Raw genomic sequence first — 13,338 nt, 5'->3', positions numbered from 1 at the left:
GAAAGCTGTGTGCCTGCTTTGCTGTTGGGAGGTTTGTCCTTATGTCAGACAAGACGCTCTTGCCACAGCATCATCTCTTTTCCTCCTGCTTAATCCTCAGAGGAGATGGAAGCTTTGCAAGCTTTCTGGCAACTGCTGTCCTTTTAGGAACCCTTCATGTGCTTGAATGCCATTAAACAACTCTTCAGACTTTTCTTCTCCAGACTAAATAATCTCCAGTCCTTTGGCCTTTTCTTTGTGCCCAGTCGCAGAGACCAATTTTCTAGCCATTTAATCATTTTGCTCTTCTCTGGCTGTGTTCCAGTTTCTCCATGTCACCGCTGAAATGTGAAACTCAGAACATGGTACAACCTGACCAGTAGGCTAAGTGATGCAAATACAAAAAGTAGTCTTTGGGAAGAAGAACTAAAACTTGGCTGGCTTCCCAAAGGCAGTGATAACTTGAGAGTGTTTTCAAGAATTAGCAAAGGCAGGAGATGCATCCGTGTTGAGAGGGATCTGATGAAAATGTCCTTAATTTTAAAAATTAAAATAGCTTTACTAATCCATAAAGAGTAATAACAATGACAATGATTTTTAGTGGCAAAATAATCACTGATGTGTGTTACAATAGGTGTCACTGGGTCCCCAGTGAGTTTCATCACTTCTACGTAGACATCTCTTACTTGGGTGTCCCATGAGGACCTCACACTCTTGTGCTCAGAACTGATACCACAGTTGGCATCCTCATAGTATCTTTCTGTCCTTTGCTCCCAGAGTCACTCAGTGGTGCCATAATCCACACACAGAACCTTACAACCGCCCCCCCCCCACCTTTTCTTTCTCTCCAGCCACCATCTTTCATTCAAACCCCAGACCCATTGATTCTGTGTCACTAAATCCAGCCCCTGCTGCCTCCACCACTGCTTCAGCTCCAGCCTCCAGGATGCTTGCTTTGGGGGGCAGGTCTGAGCTGTGGGGGCAGGAATAGTCCTGGGACCATGGCTTACCCGCTGTCTGCGTGACCCTGGGGAGGACAGTTCATCTCTATGGGTCTTCTTCATGTGTAGCAAAGGAGCTGTGGTCTCTTCTTGAGGCCTGGGCTGGATAATACAGAACACAGCCAGGTCCCCTCCTGCCCCCTCTGGCACCCTCCAAGATGTAGCCATGCCTCCTCCATACCACCAGCCCCCTGCAGGCTGTCCTCAGACACAGCCATCCCACCATACATGAATCTGATCAGTTTAGTGCAGGCCTGAGAGCTCACACTGGCTCCCTTTAATCCACAGAATGAGATTCAAACTGCTTGGCTTGAACAGACCCCATGGGAGCCAACCTGACTTCTCTCCAGTGTCATTTCCAACTGTTCCTCTGCAGTTGGAAGGCTTCCCCTGACTTGCTTCTCTCCACTCCCTTCCTCTCTGCATCCTTGCAACATGTGAGGTCTACCTTTTTGGTTGTTGAGCCACCTGCAAATGCACTGACTTCCCACATCCAGCAGAATCTTCAGGGGCATGCCACAGCATCCCCCGTGTCCAGCCTGGTACCTGTCCTATAAGTGCTGGTGATGGCGATGAGCAGGTGCCATGGTCAGGCTTGTAACTAGACCCTAATGTTTGGGGAGAATTCAGAGCAACTTTGGCAAGGGGTGCCATCCAGTTAGGGTTTTTTAAAGTGTCTATGGAACTATATTAAGATGGATCACTTGATGGGATGAGCACTGGGTGTTATTCTATATGTTGGCAAATTGAACACCAATAAAAAATAAATTTATAAAAAAAAAGATGGGTGAAGGTTGGTACAGCTTACTAAGACACAGTTTCATACTAAGCAGATTAAATAATATATTTATGATCTAAGTACAAGGGTCAGTACAGCTTGAGCTGTCTATATGTAAGAATCTATTCATTTTATTTTCATATATATTTTTTCATATGTATATGTATATCCATTAGTAGTTATTAAATTGCATGCAAACATCTTTTTTACTCAAGGCTACCGTTTGAACTATTATTTCAGGATACAAAGAACTTTAAAAATGAGTATACTCTTTCGTGTGCACTTATTTTATCTTTTTCTTTCTTTCAAATAACTCGGACTTTTTTGCTGTTATATCCAATACTGTTTGCCTTCAGAATTCCCAGTTTGTGATAGGGCAGTAAAGGAATTTCCAGAGATTTTTTTTTCATACTTCCTGCTAAAAAACAAAACAAAAAATGACCAGCTTGTTCACCTAGTGATATTTTATCATTTCCCTTGTTTCTGCAGTAACGTATGAAAACTTCATCCATCTGATCATTGCTCTGCCCGTTGCTGTGCTATTGATAGTGGGAGGGTTGGTTATAATGCTGTATGTCTTCCACAGGAGAAGGTGAGTGACTACATGAAAAAGCTCAGAAACTTTTTGTGGTTGTGTGATCTAATAATGTGAACCCAAGTTCAGGGAAATGTCTTAAAGATTTTGAAGAAATATTTTATGGATTGGGAGACCTGATTTTCCAATCACATTTCCTCACAGGAAAAGAGAACATTTTCTTTTTTTTTTTTTTAAGATTTTATTTATTTATTCATGAGAGACACAGAGAGAGAGGCAGAGACACAGGCAGAGGGAGAAGCAGGCTCCCTATGGGGAGCCCGATGTAGGACTCAGTTCCAGGACCCTGGGATCATGATCCAGCCAAAGGCAGGTGCTCAACCACTGAGCCACCCAGGTGACCCAAGAGAGCATTTCCTAATGATTCAGCATCAACAGAAAATGTATTTGGGGCCAGTACAGTTCATCCTCTTGCTGATTGCTCCCTCACACAGATACCCCTGCTTGTGCGAAGATTTTTCCAAACACAGTGTCCCGCCTTTTCTGTCCACTAAACCTTTCAATTTCTGATGAAGAAACAAATGTTTCTTAAAAAGCTGTAATCTAAGGCCACCGAAGAAACCCAAAGACATGTTAGCAAATGGCTTCACTCTGGGCCTGATGGGGGAGTGTAGGTGAGAGCCAGCAGGCATTATGTGTCCCCTCGCTCCCTTCCTCTGGATGTTTAGTGAAACAGGACAAATAAAACTGATAGAGCAAAGATGACGTGTGGATACGGGGGTTTTTAACCTGAATTTTATCCTTTTGACAGAAATAACAGCAGGCTGGGGAATGGAGTGCTGTATGCTTCCGTGAACCCAGAATACTTCAGTGCTGCCGATGGTAAGCAGGCAAAGCCAAGGTCCCTGCCTGGGGAGGTCCCAGATCCGGGAGCTTTCAGGAGTGTGGCTAATTTAAGGGGAAGAGGTTTGCATTATTTTGAGGTAACTCTGGCCTCTAATCCATCTTTGCTAACACATTTTTTTTTTATCAAAGTTTTTAGCGGTTCACTGAGTATGTCGAAAATTCTGGGACTGTATGAAAAGCCCCAAAGAAAAACAGGCTTCAGAGGTGACTGGTCAGTGCAGTAATCAGTTTACTTAATTGCCTGAAATGTTATGCTAGAATGACAAAAGCTGTTTAATTGTTGACATCTAGTCAGAGGATATGCCACAGCTGACAAAATAGTGCTCTTAAACTTGTTTCAGCTGAGTTTCGTATCACTGTGACTTTGATCCCTTAGTGCTTCCCTGCATTTTTCTATCTTGGAGTTTTTCTGTTCACTTCCTCCTGCCTGGGATCACACAATTTACACCCTCACAGCCTGTTCACATACCTTTGGGTAATAACTCATGTAGTTTAGTGACTGAGAAGGTCTGACTTGGAAGTTGGGTTCTACTCAGTGGGTATTTCCTTTTTTCCTTGTCTGCCGTCTCTTCTCCCCAGTGGGTTTGAATCCAAACCTTTCAAATTAAGTTAGGGCGGAGCATTGGTCCCAGGATCCAGTGATACTAGCACCATTACTGGGCACTTTGCTGGGAGCTTTTACAAATGCCATCCCATTTGATCCCTGCATCCCTGTAGATGGCTTTTCTTGTGCCTGCCTGTGTGTGTAGGTGAGGCAGGGAGGTTCAGAGAAGCTTGCCCAGGTCACATAGCTAAGCAATTGAGAAGTTGGGGGTGATACAGACCCTGGCATCTTGTCGACAGCGTGATGCAGTCACTGTGGAAAAGGATGGTGAGGTCCTTGGGGCAGGCAAGGAAGCTGACCCTTCCAGGGAGGAGCTGGATTGGGTTCGTCAAGTGAATGAATAAGTGCACAGTATTGGGTAGATGTATTCTTGGCTTCAGGTGAAGTGAAAATAGATATAGATGTATAGGAGATGTAAAATAGATCTGTGATTCTTTTAACTGATTATCTTGATCAAATGGAAAACATAAGAAAACTGACATTTTAAAAGGACAATGTAAATGTGTAAAGTTTCACTATGATTTCTTTAATAATTTCTAATTCAATTCTGGTTACGGTAAAGCCAGTCAAAAGGATCCTCCCCTTAAGGGGAGGAATCATGTGCAGAATAATGACATTATTCTTGATTCTATAAAGATCTCAAAAACTTTTATTTTTAATAGGCATATATATATGTATATTTGTATGTACATATACATACACACATACCTCTATACTCCTAAATATAGTGTATGTATGTATGTAAGGCATAGAGAACATTCTGGAAGGAAACACACCAAACTTAAAATAGTAGTTACTTGTGGAGGGAGGATCTTTTTCTTTATAAAATAGAAAAGAAGGCAAAAAGATTTTTATGCATTGTTTGTATAAATGATAGATTTTTAAAAAAAAAATCAAGTAAGGTAAGGAGTCATCACACAATTTATGGGGGAAATGCAAGACCATTCTCCCTCTCAGTGAAGGTGGAAGAAGACTATTCCAGAGAATTTGCTCTGCTTTGAAATAAAGCACAGGAGACTGGCTTTTGTAGTTTTGACTATGAAGTGTCCAGGAAGTTTGGAAAGAGCATTAACACAATAATATCAGATTCTGCTGGTGATTTGAATTCAAATTATATATCTTTTCAGACTACTTTTGTAATATGTCTTGATTCTTCTTTAAAAATAAACAAAACCCAATCTCCTTGGCACCCATGCCAACAGGTAGGAACACTTACTTCATTTGAACGTAAATCATTTGGCCTTTTTGACAAGCACCTTATAGCTAGTTTCCTCAAGGGGCGACAAATGACATTGCAGTTCGCAAATGCTTCAAAAAACTTCTTTCTCCAAAAGCTAATCTGCATGTCACCATTCTCCAGAGTACACCGAAAATCCCCTATAGGGAAGTGCTGATAACATTGTGCACATAACCTGCGGCTGGCTGGCTGGCTGGCAGGGCTTAGGACTGCTGGTTCAAGTCAGAACTGCTGGGTTGAATTTAGAGAAAAGGATTGCAAGTATTGACTTCAGGGACCTCTCAAGGAAGGAATGTGAATCATTTTAACCCCGTGTTTTATGGTGTACTACATAGTTAATTCTCATTAAAAGCAAGCCTGGATTTTCAGATATAAATGGACATAAGCAATGTTTGTTATACTTTCTGAGGGGAGGGGTGGTGTTGTGGAGAGTCTTACCTATCAGCTCGTCTTGCATACTTACTCATCTAAGTGAGCATTGGCCACTTCTTAGGGGCTATATGGCATCTAAACCACATAGAGGGTAGACTTGCATTTATGAAATTCCAGAACACATGTGCAATAAAATCCAAAAATGTGTATGAGAAAATTCTAGATTGATTAATGTAGGCCATATTGGACACCCCTCAGAGGTGTAAGTTGGTGGTATCTCCTAGGCCTAGCTTATATACATCTTTCCTTTAAGACGCCATTTAAAGGTTAAATGCATGGGACCTGGGGATGTTGGAATAGAGTTGTCAGCCCTGTTTGTCTCACATACCATAGGTACAAGGTTAACGTCCAGAAGTGTGAAAGCAAACACAGATACCATCCATGCTTCCCAGTCTTGCATTTCTGCAGGACCACCTCCTTCATAATAGTCAGGGAGGCTGCTGGGGATTCCGCTCTCAGGCTGGGATGTAAGCACACAACATTAAAAGAATGTCATTATAATTGAAATTTCTTATGGAGCTTATGGAATAGGTTGGGTTCGTTTGTTTGTCTTTAGTTTTAATTCTGCCCATCCAAGTTGTGGGATGGATCCTCTGTTTTCTTTCTTACCTCCCTTCTCTTTATCTCTCCTTCCTGCCTGAAATTACGTATTTAATTCCTTAAACCAGATCGACTGAGAGTCTGGGTATGTCCCACCTGCTAGCCCCTCATCCCAGCTGTGAGGGGTCCCTGAGCCCTGGGGAGACCCCTCTGCTCATCAGCTGCCCTTCTAACCCGCTCACCATGGAATATTTGTTGCTTCTGGACCCCTTTAGACTCCCCAGGGTCTTTGGTGAGGCCTGAGACACTTGTCTAGACTAGAACAGAGCTACCAATGGAAATACAATGCCAGCCCCATATATATAACCTCAAGTTTTTCTAGTGGCTAGATTTTTAAAAAATATAAAAGAAGCAAGTGAAATAAGTATTAATGATATGCTTTATTTAACCCAATATATGCAAAGTATTATCAACTTTAATATGTAAATCAATTTAAAAACTATTGAAATACATGATTTTTTTTTGTGCCAAGTCTTTGTAGGTTTTTTTGATTTTTGTTTTTTAAAGTTTTATTGATTTACGTAATCTCTATACCCAACGTGGGGCTCAAACCCAATGACTCTGAGATCAAGAGTCACACACTCCTCCAACTGAGCCAGCAGGGTGCCCCTAGTCTTTGAAACCAGTTGTGAATTCTATACTTAGCACATCTCAAATTGGACTCCTTGGTGGGTTTTATTTTCTTTTTAAGATTTTATTTATTTATTCATGAGAGGCAGAGAGATAGGCAGAGGGAGAAGCAGAAGCAGGTTCCCTGCAGGAAGCCTAATATGGGACTCGATCCTAGGACCCCAGGAATACTACCTGAGCAGATGCTCAACCACTGAGCTACCCAGGTGTCCCTCCTGGTTCTTATATGGTATTAGTATCCTCAAATTATCACAGAATCCTTGAAGACTTGAAATACCAGTGTTTGATCATATAGCTGTCTTACAGAACTTTCAGAACAAGCTATGTCATTGTTTCCTGATGTTCTCTGTGGGTTTTAAGAAGTGGAATCTTGTGTTCTTTGCTTTCCCTCCCCTGCCCAAAGCACGTTCCACCCAGGGTCTCCTTGCATTACTTGTCTCAGCTCTGGTTTCTTCTTCTCTAGTGTATGTACCTGATGAGTGGGAGGTTGCTCGAGAGAAGATCACCATGAGCCGAGAGCTGGGCCAGGGCTCATTTGGGATGGTATATGAAGGAGTTGCCAAGGGTGTGGTTAAAGATGAGCCTGAAACAAGGGTGGCCATTAAAACAGTGAACGAGGCCGCCAGCATGCGTGAAAGGATCGAATTTCTCAATGAGGCTTCAGTGATGAAGGAGTTCAATTGTCACCATGTGGTAAGAGAAAGCACTGAGGAGCCAGAACCTGACACAGGGAGAATCCTTCACTGGAGCCCCCGCACAGGGTGTCTGTGGCTTCACTTGGGGGGGTTGGTGTCTTTCCCCCTGCCTTCCAGAGTTCCCCATCACCTCACTGTTGCCCTTACACATCTGTGCCTGGGAAGGTTCTGGATGGGATGCAGACACCAGCCAGTGGAGGCCCCTGTGACCTGCTCAACTCTCAACTGGGCTCTGCATGTCCCAGCACCCAATAGTCCGAGCAGCATGGGTGGGGACAGCTGTGGGCAACCTCACCCTCTGAGTCCTTCTCTTTGCCATTCCTCCCAGGTGCGGTTGCTGGGTGTGGTGTCCCAGGGCCAGCCGACGTTGGTCATCATGGAACTGATGACACGAGGGGATCTCAAAAGTTATCTCAGGTCTCTGAGGCCAGAAATAGAGGTCAGTTTTGATTTTAACTGACTTTGTGCGTTATTTGTTTTTCTCTTCTTTGGAGCCTTCCTCCAGAAGATATAGTGTTTTTAAATCCACTTACTTTCAGCATTAAATGTGTCTTGCTGCTCGCTTGGTTGTAGGTCCTTTATGTGAAAGATTTCCCTGACTAGAGGGAGACCTTTAGCTTTTGTAGGAGGCACTTGCCATTCCTCAAACACCTCTTTCCCTGACCCCTCTGTGCTTCCCCCCCCCCGCCCCCGCATTCTGTCCTCCACCAACACTCCCAGATTTCCACCTGTGGACCCCTTGTCAGAGCTGTTTCTTCCCTGAAGCCTTTCCTGCCTCTACCTGGCCAGTAGGAACTATCTCCTCCTCTGCTGACTTCTCTTCCAGCATGGACTTTCTCATCTTTGGTTCCCTCGGTGGACTGCCTTTCCACCCCATCGCGTTCAGCTTTTCATCCTGAGTACAGCCCCAGGTCAGGGGTCAGTGTTTGTGGCAGGAAGCCTTTGAATAAATAAATGCTTATCAAAGTTCAATGTTAGATTGACATGATTCTTGTGCTGGGGTGTTTTCCCACCCAGCTCTGTGCGCAAGACATCCACTCATTCACAAGCCCCCTACGTGTGCACACACACACACACCTTCCCCTATGCTTGTCAACAGTCTACGCCTCTGAGACTGGGAAGGTCTGTTTCTCAAACTCTGCATCCACATATCAGGCTCAATCCCAAGGCAGAATGATAATCGCCTCAGCTGCCGTCCCTGATTCATCTTGTGAAAAAGATCAGTTTGCTTTATGAACTTCAAATTCTAAAGCTGCTGAAGTCCTATGTGATTTTCCATTAGTCACCATGGTATCTCCCCTTCTATAGCATGAACCCACCAGCCAGCTTTTTAGCATATGGCAGCATGACTTGTGAGGGGATTCTGAGGATAAACTGGTAGATAAACAATCCCAGCAACATCTGCCTCTCACTGGGCCTCCTCAGTGGGTCTAAAGTCCTCACTTTCACCCTTTCTCTACCCCCTCTTGAATTTCTACAACCTTTCTCTGTTTAATCTTTTTTCTTTTAATCTGAAACTTAATTATCCCCCAAGTAGTAGTTCCTTAATTTGAATTCCAAGCACCTGTTCACATGTGGCTTCCTTTATTCACAGCAGATGATGCTTGCGGTTCTGTGAGGGTCACGATGCCAAGTGTGGCCATGTGGCCCAGGGCCCCAAGAGCAGGGTGATTTACAATACACCCACCCTTGGTAGGCTCTACCAGCATAGGTCCCCAGCTCCCCTGGATCTTAATGCCTTTTCCCGGGCTCACTTTTGTAACACACAAGCCAGTACAAAGGAGAAACGCTTCATCAGATGGGTGGCTAGATATGTGGCAGCATATTTCATATCAGATTCGTTCAAGGCACCTCTGAAAAGTATGAAACACTCACTCTCTGCATCCCCGACATCAGGCACAGAATAAACATCTGGAACACGTCATCTGAGTCCTGGCTCTCGCTGCTGGCTTTCTGTAGTCCTCCAGCAGCCGCTATGGGCCTCTGCACCTCAGTTTCCTCACGTGTAAAATAAGCGGGTTGGACAAGATAATTACCCAAGTCCTTTTCAGATCTAAAATTCACTCTTAGATTTGTCAGATTTAAACTTGTTCTTTCTAACTCATGTCAAGTATAAAAATACACATGCTTGTCCTGCAGATTCATTATATTCTACTTGGCATCTTCTCCCCAAGTGAAGATTTGCTCATTTACTTTGCTAAATGTGGGTGTTTGTGTATACATGTCTTCAGTAGCTCTAGGCAAATTAAAGATTTCCGCTCTCTAAAATGTCTGAAAGAACTGCACTGTAGCACCATGAACTAACAAAATGTCAGCCCTCTCTTCTGATACTTATAACTTGGTTCCTTTTATTGATTCTGTTTTTCATATTAATTATGAATGACTACTTCTAGTAAACACATATACTTAATACTCCACAGCTTAAGTATCATGAGTGTAAACTTAACATTTCACCTGCAGATTTCCTTGCATTCCATGCATATCTAGAGCCCCAAAAAGGTTAAAAGGCAATGGTGGGTCCAGAGGGAAAAAAACTTGTACAAACAAACCTCCTGTGTAAAAGATAGTAGTGGTTTGGGGCTTACCCTTGGGGACTTCATATCACTTCCCCAAAAAACTCAGTGGTAAGTATTTTAAATCACCAGAGGCAGTGTTGATAGTCTTCTCAGAATGTGCATGTATATCAAGTGTAGGGAACTAACCAGGAAATACTTGGAGGGCTGTTACCTTGCTTCTAGAAGCCAGCTTTCAACAGAAACTAGCACATCACTGGGCAAAGCCACCCTTCACTGAACACGGACCCTGGCCAGGGGCTAGCAGGCACTTTGCATGCGTGATCCCAGCTCATCGTCCCAGCAGTGACCCCACCCAGGGATGCTCTGCCCATGGTCCACAGGATTTGAGCTGGGAAGGTGGCATGTGGGACCTATCAGAGCCAACATGGCTTTGCCGTGTTGTGACAGATACTCCGTAGTCAGGGAACCAGAATTAAAATCAATTGTGCTAATGCAAGTAAAAGGTAGTTAGCATCTCAACTGTAGCAAGCTGATTGACTTTGGTGGGTTTTTTTTTGTTTGTTTTGTTTTGTTTTGTTTTGTTTTGTTTAGGATGGAGAGATTTGGGCACATGTTTTATATAAACGTTTTTCCAAATAGATTTATTATTATTTGGAGGTATTTCTCTTTAATTCTAAAGCCAGTATGTTGCCCTTCTCTGCAAAAAAATGCTTATCCATGTTACTAGTCACTGGTTTACATTCAGCCCCCTCCAGAATAAGCTTCACCTGGACTTTAATTGGCAAGTGTCTGTTTTCCTTGGTGCTCACAGAAAAATAATAACCCAAGGAATGCCACACTGTAAGGTGAAAACATTAACCTTGATATTTTTGTACTTTAGAAGGAAGTTGAAGAGAAGGAAAAACTTCAAATAATTTATAATAATGCTTATATGAGATATAAAGCCTACAGTGTCCATTTGGGAAACATATTTGCTTATTCTCACATAGCTTTTGTAGTTTTTCTCCCTCCTTTTACCTGTACTTTGATTATAGAAATAAAAGGAATGCATGAACTAATAAAAACTTGAGTAACTAAGAATTCTTTAATATCAAAAATTGTTAGTGCCACTTTAAATAATTTCTTGCCCTACCCAAAATAGAAAATGCTGGTCCCAAGTTGTGCTAATTGGTGTTTCTCCTTGCAGCTTTGTGTGATGTGGTCAGTGAGCAAGCGCATGACTTTACCACAAAGCAGATGCTATGGTCTCCATAATAATATGTTCCTTTTCAGCAAGTCCTGTTTCTTAGCAGAATGACCTGTGGTGCTCAGATTGAACGAAGATGGATCTGCGTATCCTAAAAGAATGTAGGGTGGGAAAAACTCCTAAATTCTCATGTTATATTTTTCCTATACAACAGAATAATCCAGTCCTCGCACCTCCAAGCCTAAGCAAGATGATCCAGATGGCTGGGGAGATTGCTGATGGCATGGCATACCTCAACGCCAACAAGTTTGTCCACAGAGACCTTGCTGCCAGGAACTGCATGGTGGCCGAAGATTTCACAGTCAAAATTGGAGGTGTGTTCTTAGCTTTCCAGATCTGAGCAAGGACTAAACTCACACGTGTTTCAGAGACTAAGTTGGCATTAGCCTACCTATGGAGAGGTTTTCCAGTGCATCCCATGAGTCCAGAGTCTTGCTCTTGGGAATAATGTGGTTGTTTCCAGTTGATAGTCAATCACAAACCTGGCCAGGCTGGCTCAGACCCCGAAAGCACATGTGGGCACAGCGGAACAAGTAGTGGGCAAGGGTGAATTGAGGCTGTGATCACTGAGGTAGCCTCTCTTGACATTTGAGGCATTTCTTGACAGAACAGTTCTAAGCATTGGTTACAAAAATAATAGAGGCAGTATACTCAAGGTGATTTTGACTTGGGAATAAAAGTTGCCACCAAAACTACCAGTAGTTCCCCCAATTTTCCTAGCTTGAAAGGAGCTTTGTCTTCCCATTGGTCCATGGAGTTTTATAAGAAGTGAGGTCCCCTAATGATGAAGCCCCTACACAGAACAGGAGCAATGACAGGGAGGTGGCAATCCCTCAGGGAAGGGAAGATCACTGCTTATTGGGGTTCACATCCAGGCTGGGCTGGCCAACCTCTAAACTCTTGACCTATCACTTAGAATACTTAACCAACCGACCTGCTCTTTTTGCCACCACTTATTGAAACACCAAAAAAGGGAGTTGGATTGCATTTCTGGTGATAGTTAGAAATTCATTTCAGCCTTTAGATTTGGGCTTTGCTTTGATCTCTTAACCCTGATTAAAACACACACACACACACACACACACACACACACACACATCCTCAGGGATGCTCAGGAAAGCACCTGCTCTTACCAGGACCTTTATCTTGCTACTATGAGATGATGATGGCTCAGAAAAACATCAAATATTTATCCTGAGAAACTGCAGGGGGACACTTTACATCTGAAATCTATTTAAAATTAACCTCTTTGGCTTTTGCTGACTTTCCCAACACAGAGAGTTAGACAAAATGAGGGAACAGATGAAGGAACAGGACAAAATCACAGCAACAGAGCTAGACAAATCAGAGATAAGCAATATGCCTGATAGAGAATTCAAAGTAATGATCACAAAGACACTCACTGGGCTTGAGAAAAGAGTGGAGGATCTCATTGAGACCTTCAGCAAAGTGATAGAAAATATACCAAAGAACCAATTAGAGGTTAAGAAGTTAATAACTGAAATTAAAAATATACTAGAGGGAATAAGTAGAGGAAGTGAGCTGGAAGAATAATTGAAAGCAACCAAATGGAACAGGAAAAAAAGATAAAAGAACAAAAAATGAGGATAGGTTAGAGGAAGTCAACAGCATTATCAAACATAACAATGTTCACATTATTGGGAACGGAGAAGAGAATTGTTTGATGAAATAATGACTGAAAACTTCCCCAATCTGGTGAGAGAAATGGGCCCAGGAAGCAGAGAGTCCTCAACAAAATCAACCCAAGGAGTTCTACATCAAGAGATGTAATAATTAAAATGGCTAAAAGTAGTGATTAAGAGAATTTTAAAAGCAACAAGACAATAGAAAACGGTTACCTACAAGGGAAACCCCATAAGACTATAAGCTGGTTTTTCAGCAGAAATTTTACAGTCCAGAAGAGAATGGCATGATACATTCAAAGTACTGGGAAAAAAATAATAAAACTAACCTCTTTGTCTAGTTCTTGAACTATCCTGTTCTGGAAATGTTCACCTTTCTTTAGCAGTAATTTTTTTCTTTAGCAGTGATTTTGAGTGAACTGTTTCGGCCTTTTAGTTGTGAATAATGAGTATCCCCTCTAGAATGATTATCAAATTATGGGTGAGTGTCTTTATTTCTCATTTGGAGAGACAGAGGTGATGAATGGAACCATATC

The 13,338-nt window shown here is 42.6% G+C and overlaps 1 protein-coding gene across 1 annotated transcript in view; it reads left to right on the top strand.

Moving 5' to 3' along the window:
- Positions 1-13,338, top strand: part of IGF1R (insulin like growth factor 1 receptor) — a 299,635-nt gene that overhangs the window by 268,321 nt on the left and 17,976 nt on the right. The window contains exons 14-18 of the mRNA XM_055326274.1: positions 2,248-2,350; positions 3,105-3,175; positions 7,166-7,395; positions 7,726-7,836; positions 11,314-11,473. Coding sequence (XP_055182249.1) covers positions 2,248-2,350; positions 3,105-3,175; positions 7,166-7,395; positions 7,726-7,836; positions 11,314-11,473 — 675 coding nt within the window. The remainder of the gene's footprint in view (positions 1-2,247; positions 2,351-3,104; positions 3,176-7,165; positions 7,396-7,725; positions 7,837-11,313; positions 11,474-13,338) is intronic.

This window comes from Nyctereutes procyonoides, unplaced genomic scaffold, assembly GCF_905146905.1.
Source record: "Nyctereutes procyonoides isolate TBG_1078 unplaced genomic scaffold, NYPRO_anot_genome, whole genome shotgun sequence".
NCBI classification, from domain to species: domain Eukaryota; kingdom Metazoa; phylum Chordata; class Mammalia; order Carnivora; family Canidae; genus Nyctereutes; species Nyctereutes procyonoides.
The sequence above is the reverse complement of the archived record's forward strand: the minus strand, read 5'-3'. Positions and strand labels throughout refer to the sequence as shown.